Here is an 11,376-nt window from a genome sequence, read left to right as displayed (position 1 = left end):
CGCGTCTTGATATTACTGAGTTAGATGTGTTCTTGGGTCAACATATTTTGTTGATCCTGGAACAACATTCTAGTCTGAAAATTTAGTCTTAACCCTATTCCTATTGCTACCCCTAAAACTAACCCTACTAAGTTTTCTCAAAAATCAGAGGGAAATGATAGATGAATAACACTGATGTAGAAGCATCAATTCATGATTTTAAGCCTAAACTTGACATAATCTGTAAACTTGTCCCTCAAATCTGTTGTTGATTTGAATGTTGTTCCAGGATCAACAAAAATATTGACCCAGGAACATGTTGAACTCAGCAATATCAGGTTATGCTGTTGTCCAAGTTTGTAAAATATCCTATTCTAATCCTATATATATATATATATATAATTTGTGTGTGTGTGTGTGTGTGTGTGTGTGTGTGTGTGTGTGTGTGTGTGTGTGTGTGTGTGTGTGTGTGTGTGTGTGTGTGTGTGTGTGCATGTGCTTTGATAGTAAATTCCATTTTCCATAAAATGTTATTTTATATTGCTTGTAATTGTCCATAGTTCTTTTTTTCCCTTTGGCATTTTATTTTAATGACACAAAGCTTGTTTATTTCCATTATTCCAACACTCAAAAAAATAACTTGTTGGTCTAACTTAATTCAATTATGACACCTATTTCCACACAGTTGAACTGATTTATTTGAACTTAAGCTAGGTTAATTGTACTAATGAGTGAAATTCATCCTAATTGAATGAGATCACACCAGTTTCATTTGACATATTCTGTGTATGTTTCCTGAACATAATTCATTCTTGTTGATCCAACCAGTGCTTTTTTTTTTTTTTTTTTGTTACCATCATGGTGAAGATGTGCGTTTGTGCTTAGGTTTTGAGTAGCTGTTGTACACAGACATACATGTTTCATGACCATTGAGAGGGGAAAAGCTGATGACCATATGTAGACTGTGTAAATTTTGTGCTGACCCTCAAACTAATTTATTTATATTTCTATAAAAACTAAAATAACACTTTTTCATATGCATAACATTTATAGCATGCAAGTGATGATCAGGTAAAGAACTTCTCATCACTGCCTTGAGCACAGTTAATGCTCGTTGAGAACAATATAAATTTATTTTACGTAGCCACCTAGAGCCTAACCACAAGGTCTACACTTCAGCATAATGGTAACCTCAAAAAAAATCGACATAACAAACTCTTTTAAATGTCAAATATAACTGAACATCAAACTTTAAAAGGTATTTCCCTTTACTAAAAAACACATTAAACAGCACTTAAGTTCAACATTTACTGTTCCAATCTTTCCCTACGCAAAGCATGCTGGGAACTAGAAATACACTGCCCAGGTTCAATCAATGCAACATAAATGATTCATGTAGTCCCAACACAAATGGTTTAGGTTGACCTAACATTTTGCAAATTTAATTTCATTTAACATAATACAATTGAGTGCAAATGCCAATTAAGTAAAAAACTAAAGATTTGTGTTGGTTCAGCTTATTTTATTTAAATAAACTGAACAAGCAGCTAGAATCATTTTTTTGAGTGAAATTAAATATTGTTAAATAACAATCTTTATGAGAAAAGGATGAATTGTTGATCACATTATAACAAAAATAGGTTTCTTTTTCTGTGGGGTCTCTTGTGCATATTTCATATGATATTGCATAATTTGCATATTTAAAGGTGCCCAAGAATGCTTTTTCACAAGATGTAATATAAGTCTAAGGTGTCTCCTGAATGTGTCTGTGAAGTTTCAGCTCAAAATACCCCATAGATTTTTTTAAATTAATTTTTAACTGCCTATTTTGGGGCATCATTAACTATACACTGATTTTGGCAGCGCGCCGCCCCTTTAATTCGCCTGCTCCCTGCCACACGAGCTCTCGACTATATTACAGCGCATTTACAAAGTTCACACAGCTTATATAACCCTCAAATGGATCTTTACAAGATGTTCGTCATGCATGCTGTATGCATGCTTCGAATTATGTGAGTAAAGTATTTATTGTGATGTTTACATTTGATTCTGTATGAGTTTGAGGCTGTGCTCTGTAGCTAACGGCTAATGCTACACTGTTGGAGAGATTTATAAAGAATGAAGTTGTGTTTATGCATTTTACAGACTGCACGTGTTTAAAAAGGAAAATAGCGACAGCTCTTGTCTCCGTGAATACAGTAATAAACGATGGTAACTTTAACCACATTTAACAGTACATTTGCAACATGCTAACGAAACATTTAGAAAGACAATTTACAAATATCACTAAAAATATCATGATATCATGGATCATGTTATTATTGCTCCATCTGCCATTTTTCACTGTTGTTCTTGCTGGCTTAGCTTGTCCGTGCACAGATCCAGACCTTAATACTGCCTTTCCTTGTCTAATGCCTTGAACATGGGCTGTCATATATGCAAATATGGGGTCATACATATTAATCTTAGGTAACAGTCGGTGTTATGTTGAGATCTGCGTGTTTTCCGGAAGTCTTTTAAACAAATGAGATTTACATAAGAAGGAGGAAGCAATGGGGTTTGAAACTCAATATATGTCTTTTCCATGTACTGAACTCTTGTTATTTAACTATGCCGAGGTAAATTAAAATTTTGATTCTAGGGCACCTTTAAAAGGTTAAAGCTGCTGAAGGCTATGCCTGTTTTATGTGTATTCATTCTGATGAAAATAAAGGAACAATTTTAGTCTAATTACCTGAACTGCATCTACTAAATCAGCACTTTTGTTTTTTTTAGCACCTGGTTTTCCAGTAAAAATATGTAAACATCCTTAAAAAGTGTCTTGCTCAGACATAATGGTGGTTCATCATTGTTTGGCTTGAACCTACTATATTGAGTGACCAGCCGAGATCAACCCAGAGGTGTATTCTACTACTGCAGAGGACTGTCTTCACCCAGCACATCTGAGACATGCTGCAGCACTCCAACATATAAGCGCATAGAAATTGAATAAAGAAGAACGACAAGTTTTCATGAAACGTTGTTTTCGCGGCCCGGAAGTTTTAATTTAATTTTATTTTTATTCTATTTCCTAGATGTGTATGTTTTAAAATAATGGCTGTTAGAAGTTTCTCCGTTTATTTTTTTAGGAATACATTATTACTCGGATCCGTGCTGAAGCAGCGTCGTGTGGATATTGTCACGTGCTAACTGTTGTCTTTCTCAGCGCCGGTAAGGATGGACCAATCACGCTCGTTCGTGATTAGTTGATTAGGGTATCACACAGTTATTTAATATAGATTCCTGGGAGGGATTTTTATTTTTTGTGACAGGTTAAAATATCATAAAATGAACAGATTAAAATGATTATACTATTACGCGCACAGATATATCCAGTTAAATGAAAAGCGTCCTGAAATTTGAATTTGACTCAATGGAGAATTCGGCTTGTTGAGCCTCCTGGCGCCCCCTGCAGGAAATATCAGTTGGCTAGTTGCTGCCGCCCAATGAACGAGACGCCAGTTCTGTATGCGAATATAGCGGTGGGTCATTACAAATCAAACGGACAGAGGGCGGGGAAACAGTCACCGGTGAGGGACATATACATCTTCTCCGTTTGCTCGATGGTGTCACTGCAGTCCATTACAGGTAACGTTATAACCTTGAGATGTTTTTCGCATACATATAATCGGGTGCGTCATGCTCTATTCTACGCTCATAATGCGTTATTTACCTGCTACTGCAATTATATAGATGTATAGATATTGTGTCTGTTATTCTTTTTATGAATAAATAATGATTTATGTGCTTTTATGAGCAGACAATCACCTTTGGCACTCTTAACAGGTCAAACAGCCTGTCTGAGATTTCAAAGTCATAGTATTGATGAATACAGAATTTTATTCCATGTTCTATTTTTATTTTATTGAAATATATTGTAACCTTTTTAAACAGGAAACCCTACGCTATGCATCCAACCTGTGGATCTTAATATTATTTTTCAACAACATTTACTTAATAATGAAGCTATGCAGTCTTTGAGTAATTATGTTTAGTTATAATTAGATATCATTTACTTTATAATTATTATTATTAGCATCATTTGCATGGTTATTCTCATGGCAATTATACACATTTCCCATTCAGTTCTCACTACAATAATGCGTCCAGATGTTTTGCTTGCAAATTTGTTTATAATTGCCCTTATTCTCAATATTCTCAGTGATGATTGTCATTAGGTTCTTATTACTTTAATACAACAATAAAAATAATCCTGTCTAGACACAATATATAAAAGACAGTAGAACAAATACTTTTTTCTTTTTCTTTTTGCATGTGAATTTAACAAATTATTATTCCATTAGTGTCTTAAGATCCAGTACGAGGTGCTTTGGGCCTGAAAATGGACTCTATTTCCCTGCTGGGCAGCAGCCCGGCCAGCACCAAAGTTTGCTTCCTACCCAACGGGCTGAAGAACTGTTCCAAGGAGGGATCTGGCAAGCCCACAGTCGGCATCATCGGTTCTGGGGACTTCTCCAAAAGCCTGACCCTCCGGCTGCTCCGCAGTGGGTTTCATGTGGTGGTGGGGAGCCGACAGCCCAAGAGAGCGGCTGAGTCATTCCCACATGTGGTAGACGTGACCCATCATGAGGATGCCGTGGGGAAAGCCAACATCGTGTTCCTGGCCATTCGCAGAGAGCACTATTCCTCCCTCTGGGACATCAAGCACCTGCTAGCAGGAAAAATACTGGTGGATGTGAGTAACAACAGACGGGTGAACCAGTATCCAGAATCAAACGCAGAATACCTGGCCTCCCTATTCCCAGAATCCATTGTGGTCAAAGGCTTCAATGTGATCTCGTCCTGGGCCATGCAGTCAGGCCCCAGAGACTCCAGTCGACAGGTATGTTGTGCAAAATTCAGTGTACTTTGATAGCCACAACACTCAGGAAAGAACACACTGAGCCAAAGATCTTAAAAATTAAAACACACCACTCAAAATGTTCACATTTTTTGGAAGAGCTTCAGAACAGTCTGTACAATGTGTATCACAGACAGAGTCACGTACACACTGCAACTAAATTTGGTTTGGTCAATACACCTTTTAGTCCATAAAGGTAAAAATTTTGGAGGATCTATTGACAGAAATTCAATATAGTATACATAACTATGTTTTCAGTGGTGTATAAAGACGATGAACCGTTATGTTTTTATTACCTTAGAAGGAGCCATTTCTATCTCATACACCGCGGGTCCCCTTACATCGAATTCGCCATTTTGACTCGCCATGTTTCTACAGTAGCCATAAACCAGGGGTCGGCAACCCAAAATGTTCAAAGAGCCATATTGGACCAAAAAAACATAAATACATAAATACAAAAACATAAAGACACATAAATGTCAGGAAACACGACTCCTGGCTGCATGTCAGTATCCATGGATTAGGTTTATTTGACAAGTTGTAAGAAACACTTTCGAGCCCGACCTTTAGTATAATCGTTTGTTTTACTCGCGTTTTCGCAGTTTCCCCTATTAAATCCAGTCACGCAGCAGGTTCTTTTGCCACTCAGTCCAGCTGAGGGAGCGCGCTTTCGGCGGGAAAGTGACGTCGATGCATACCCTCGCACCGCGCTAAAACGTGTGTCGCAGGCTATGACGCAAATCTTCGTTGACAGAAATGTTGAAATTTAATATTTATTATACACATTTTTACATCATTGGAAAACGTTAAGAATGTTTGTGTCATGTTTGTCCTCCTACAGAAACCATATGAAAACAAAAAATATATCCCCCCCCATCTTTTTCCATTTTCATACATTTTTGAAAAAGCTCCAGGGAGCCACTAGGGGGGCGCCAAAGAGCCGCAGGTTGCCGACCTCCGCCCTAAACGGACAAACTACTCTACAGAGCATGTTTGTTTGACTGGCTACTCTCTGCTGTCTCAGACGCCATTTTTGTCCTGTGTTGGCCATCGTAGCTTCTCTATGTACTTCGAAAGGAAGGGGTGAGCGGTGGACTGAACCGTTGGTTGCTATTCGCAACCTCACCACTAGATGACGCTAAAATTTACACACTGCACCTTTAATCCTGTTCTGTACACTTGTTCACACAGCAATGGAATATGGTTATTAGTCCAGTATTTGAGTCCTAATATGGTTACGGTTCACTCGCAGTTCAGTTATTTAACCGCATTCTACAACCGAATTCACTCCCGAAAATTGCACAACCAAAAATTCTACGATGTGTGGAAGCAGCCTTTCTAAGCATAAAAAACACGACGCCTCTGTCGACTGTGCTTACTGTTGCACACTTCACTAAGCTAGATTGATTTTAGAATATCATATTAAATGCTGGATGGCTTGTGTTGATAAATGGCATGGAATTAATTTTAAAACGTATTGTATGATGGAGAAAATTCTGAATTTTACTATAAATAAAGCTGGATCTGATTATGTTAGCTATTTGACAAAATAGGCATGGTAAAGCATGGTACTCGCAAAAAATCAAGAAAATTAGATTTAAACAATAAGACTAAATGTGTTGAGCTATATAAAAACAACAAGTTTTCTGTCTATAAATATATATATTAAAACAGTTGTTCCATTGTCTATTAAAACATGTAATATATTAAAGCATCTTTGGTGTTTCTACAAAATAAAGGGCAAAATTGACAGGCGACTCCTCACACATCCCGGAGCCTTGGTTTAAATTGAAATTTTCTTACGATTTACAAATAGTTGCAAACATTTGGGATACTTTAAAGGGGCTTTAAAGGGGGCTACTTTAAATTGCAGTTGGTGCATCTCTACTAAAAAGACTCTGAATCCATCTAAATATATGAAAAACAGTATATCAAAACAGATAAATCAACTCAACAGCTTACAGTGTTCAAGCCTCCCCAGCTTTCATTGTCAATTGCACTCCCTATTGTTGCTGGCAACCATATGCTGTAAAAGCTGGCAACCCGCGTCTTTGAACGAGGGGGCGGGCCAAACAATATTTTGAATTTGGACTGCAGTACCTATTTTGAACACTGGGTGTCATTCCTATATAGAGCCCCTTTAAGTACTCAAGTGAACAAAACATATAACACTGGCCTAGTGGTTTTTGGATATTTTACTGCAAAAATCTTACATATTGTATCTTTTTAGTCTTTTAAGTTTTAGTTTTTCATCTAATATTAATATTTTATTTTAGCTTTATTTCAATTAACGAATAAAATATTTTTAATAGATTTAGTTAATGATAACACTGATCTATACTGTTTTTACAGCTCTATGATTGCAGTATATGCAAAATAAAATAAAATAAAACAAATTTTAGGCCCTGCTGTGTTCAACAGTTTGCTAAATGCTGTGGCTCAAAACAAAACAGCTCTCGGTATGCTAATGACATTCCTGAAGGACTTTGTATCCAAGGAATGATGATGAGGAGGAGGAAGAAGATGAGGGTTATGTCTTCTGGTATTAGCAGAGACCTCTTCCAGCCAGCAGTGAAAGTCAATGTCTTCCTGTGAAGAGCTGATTAGAGTGATGAACAGATGAGCAGCCCTCTGTGGAAACTCTGTGAACTGAAAGAGGAATAGATTTTATTAACACAATGAAAGTTCCATTAAAGCCATGCCATAAACCTGCTCCTGATTTTAAACGCTTATAAACTCAGTGAATTAATTCCACTTTAGTTATGGGTTCTAGGGAATTTTTCTTACAGTATAAAAGCATTCACACTAGTTCATTGGAAATGATTTTTTCTGTTGTTTTTCATGCAATTTATATCTAGCTACTTGATATTTTGTTTCCGTCACAGAATAAACTATTTAAAAGATAATTGCTTATAACTTATAAAGATAACTTTTTATCTCACAATTCAGACTTTTTTCCCCTTGCAATTGTGTTAACAGTTTGTAGGTGTGGATGTAAACTCACAATTGTGAGATTAAAAGTTTTATTTTTTATTCAGTGATGGAAACAATATCAGCCTAATTGCTTTTGTGAATGAATGAACGTTTTAAAAGGAATGATTATTAAATGGTTGTAATTTCTTTGTATTATAGGTCTATATTTGCAGTAATTCAGTGGACGCTCGACAGCAGCTCATTGAAATGGCCCGTCAGCTGAGTTTCATCCCTGTGGACATGGGTGCCCTCTCCTCTGCCAGAGAGATCGAGAATATGCCACTGCATCTCTTCACAGCCTGGAAAGGACCTGTTTTGACTGCCGTCGCGTTGTCCATCTTCTTTTTCGCGTACTCCTTTGTGCGGGACATTATCCATCCTTATATGAAGACCAGACAGAGTTTTTTCTACAAGATTCCTCTGGAAATAGTGAACAGGACGCTGCCTGTAGTGGCCATAGTTCTGCTAGCGCTGGTGTATTTAGCAGGACAGCTTGCTGCCGTGTACCAGCTCGTCTACGGGACGAAGTACCGCCGTTTCCCGCCCTGGTTGGAGGGCTGGCTGGAGAGCCGCAAACAGCTGGGTTTGTTGAGCTTTTTCTTTGGCTGCATACATGTGCTGTATAGCCTCTGCCTGCCCATGAGACGCTCAGAGAGATACCTGATGCTCAACATGGCCTATCAGCAGGTGTGTGTGTGTTTTACATCTTTGAGATCCAGCAATTCCACTGAGACCATCCTGAACATCCTGCACTGTTTAAAGCCAATATAATAGTAATAATATTAAGTAAATATAAAATAAGTATATATATATATATATTATATATTATATATTGTAAAATATCTTACTCAGGACAGTACTAAATAAAAAATAACATGAATATATATATATATATATATATATATATATATATATATATATATATATATATATATATATATTTCTCTTAGTTTGATAAAATTATTCTCATTTTCACAGATTCTGTAAGGGGTTCCCCAACTTTTGCATGCCACTGTGTATATATATATATATATATATATATATACACAATAATAGTAATAAAAAAAACTATATTATTATTATATCTGTTTGTATTTATTATTTATGATGACAATGATGCTTATTATTAATATTACTGTTATTAATAATAATAATAATGATAAGTAAATACAAAACAATACATAAATATATACAGATACAATATTAATAAAATAATTTTTATATCTATGTTTTTATTATGTATGATGACAATTATGCCCATGATTAATATTATTATTAATATTAATAATAATAATAATAATAATGACAATTATAAGTACAAATACATAAATATATATATATATATATATATATATATATATATATATATATATATATATATATATATATATATATACAGATACAATATTAATAAAATTATTATTTTATCTATATGTATTTTTATGATGCTGTTGCTCATTATTATTATTATTAATAAACATTACAAATAAATAAGTAAATAAATATGCATATACATACATACATACAGATGCAACAACACCACCAATATTAATAATAAGTAAATATTTATAAGTAAATATAAAATCAATACATAAATATATACAGATACAATAATAGTAATAAAAACTATATTATTATTATTAATATTAATAATGACAATAATAAGAAAATACAAAATAATACATAAATATATATATATACAGATACAGTATTAATAAAAAATATTATTTTATCTGTAGTTATTATTTATGATGACAATGATGCTCATTATTAATATTATTCTTAATAATAATAATAATGACAATAATAATTGCATAGAAAAGAATATATATATATATATATATATATACAATATTAATACAATTATTATTTTATCTGTATGTATTTATAATTTATGATGCTGCTGCTCATTATTATTATTAATATTAATTACAATCATCTCAAATATATAAGTAAATAAATATGCATATATACATACATACATACATACATACATACAGATGCAACAACACCACCAATATTAATAATAATAGTAATATTAATAAGCAGTAGGCTACATTAAATATTGACCAGGCTGATAACTGTCATTGAAATTATCTGCATCACTCAATAACCCACCCAGACAATTAACAGAAGCCATTGCAATGGATAATTAATAATATGTTATTTTTTTAATGAATTCTGAGTAAATATTGTGTTTGATTTAGCAATTATAATTTGATAGCAATTAAAATGATAATTTCAGCATTTTTAATTAATGAATTTTGTATGCATTTTGTTTATATGAGCATTATATCAGCCTGCTCTCTAGATATCGGCATCCGTCATGTCAGTCGAGTACCCATAATAATAATAATAATTATAATAATGATAATGCTTTCCTGGTTTTATATTATATTTGTTATGCACCAAACCCTATAATTTAATGTCATAAATAAATGTAAATTTAAAATAAGTCTGTGCATGTAAAATAAATCTTTAATATATATTGTACATCTTTATTATACATTAAAAAATTTAAATAAAATAACAGGACTTTTGCAATATATAGTATGTATATATAAAATACTTATATTAAAAACCTGTTGTTATATTAAAATACATTTAATAAAACTCATATAAATAATTTTTTTTTTTTTTTTTTCTCTGTAGGTCCATGCCAATATCGAGAACTCATGGAACGAAGAGGAAGTTTGGAGAGTGGAGATGTACGTTTCCTTTGGCATCATGGCTCTGGGTCTCCTCTCTCTATTAGCTGTCACTTCAATCCCATCCATCCATAACGCGCTCAACTGGCGAGAGTTCAGCTTTATCCAGGTAAGACATCAGACACAGGCAGGTCATGTGCCCTCCCCATGTTGCATTTTCAGACAAATATGATATCAATATTCGTGTACATCCTGTCAGTCTACTCTAGGTTACATCGCCCTGCTCATTTCCACGTTCCACGCTCTGCTCTTCGGCTGGCAGCGAGCGTTTGTGGAAGAGTCTTATCGTTTCTACATGCCACCCAATTTTGTCCTGGCCTTGGTTCTACCTGTCACGGTGATAATCGGAAAAGTGCTGTTGCTGCTTCCCTGTGTGAGCCGCAAGCTAAAACAGATCAGGCGTGGATTAGACCCCAATCAGAGCCGCACCAACCACGAGAGACCAGCTGCCCACGTTTCACCTGAAAGAGTCACCATCATGTAACTCCACCACAGTTTTTAATGTCACACTCTTTTGTTTTTAGTTGTGCTAATCACACTCATAACACCTGGCCAGCATACAGCACATCTATAAATTGACATTTCAGCTGCTTTATTGGATAAAGATCCTGGACTAAAAGGTCTGTTTGTAGTTAGTATTCTGTTACAGATGATGAATAGGAGTTCAGTTAGAACTTCACTGGTCATGTGACCTCATTAACCTCTTGAAGGAGAATGTCATGTGATTGGATGATCTGATTAAGAGCTTTATTGTATCCCAAACTTTATTAGAAACAATGTTATTTACGCACACACTACCATTCAAAAATTTGGGGT

General features: G+C 34.7%; 1 protein-coding gene across 1 annotated transcript; it reads left to right on the top strand.

Annotated features, from left to right (window-relative positions):
- Window positions 1-4,336: 4,336 nt before the first annotated feature.
- On the top strand, window positions 4,337-11,122 carry steap2 (STEAP family member 2, metalloreductase). Its single transcript, XM_067378262.1, has 4 exons — window positions 4,337-4,861; window positions 8,012-8,539; window positions 10,505-10,669; window positions 10,760-11,122. The coding sequence occupies exons 1-4, from the start codon at window positions 4,361-4,363 to the stop codon at window positions 11,042-11,044; spliced, it is 1,479 nt and encodes a 492-aa protein (XP_067234363.1). The 5' UTR covers window positions 4,337-4,360; the 3' UTR covers window positions 11,045-11,122.
- The last annotated feature ends 254 nt before the right edge of the window (window positions 11,123-11,376 follow it).

Source organism: Chanodichthys erythropterus, chromosome 23 (genome assembly GCF_024489055.1).
Source record: "Chanodichthys erythropterus isolate Z2021 chromosome 23, ASM2448905v1, whole genome shotgun sequence".
Lineage (NCBI taxonomy): Eukaryota > Metazoa > Chordata > Actinopteri > Cypriniformes > Xenocyprididae > Chanodichthys > Chanodichthys erythropterus.
The sequence above is the reverse complement of the archived record's forward strand: the minus strand, read 5'-3'. Positions and strand labels throughout refer to the sequence as shown.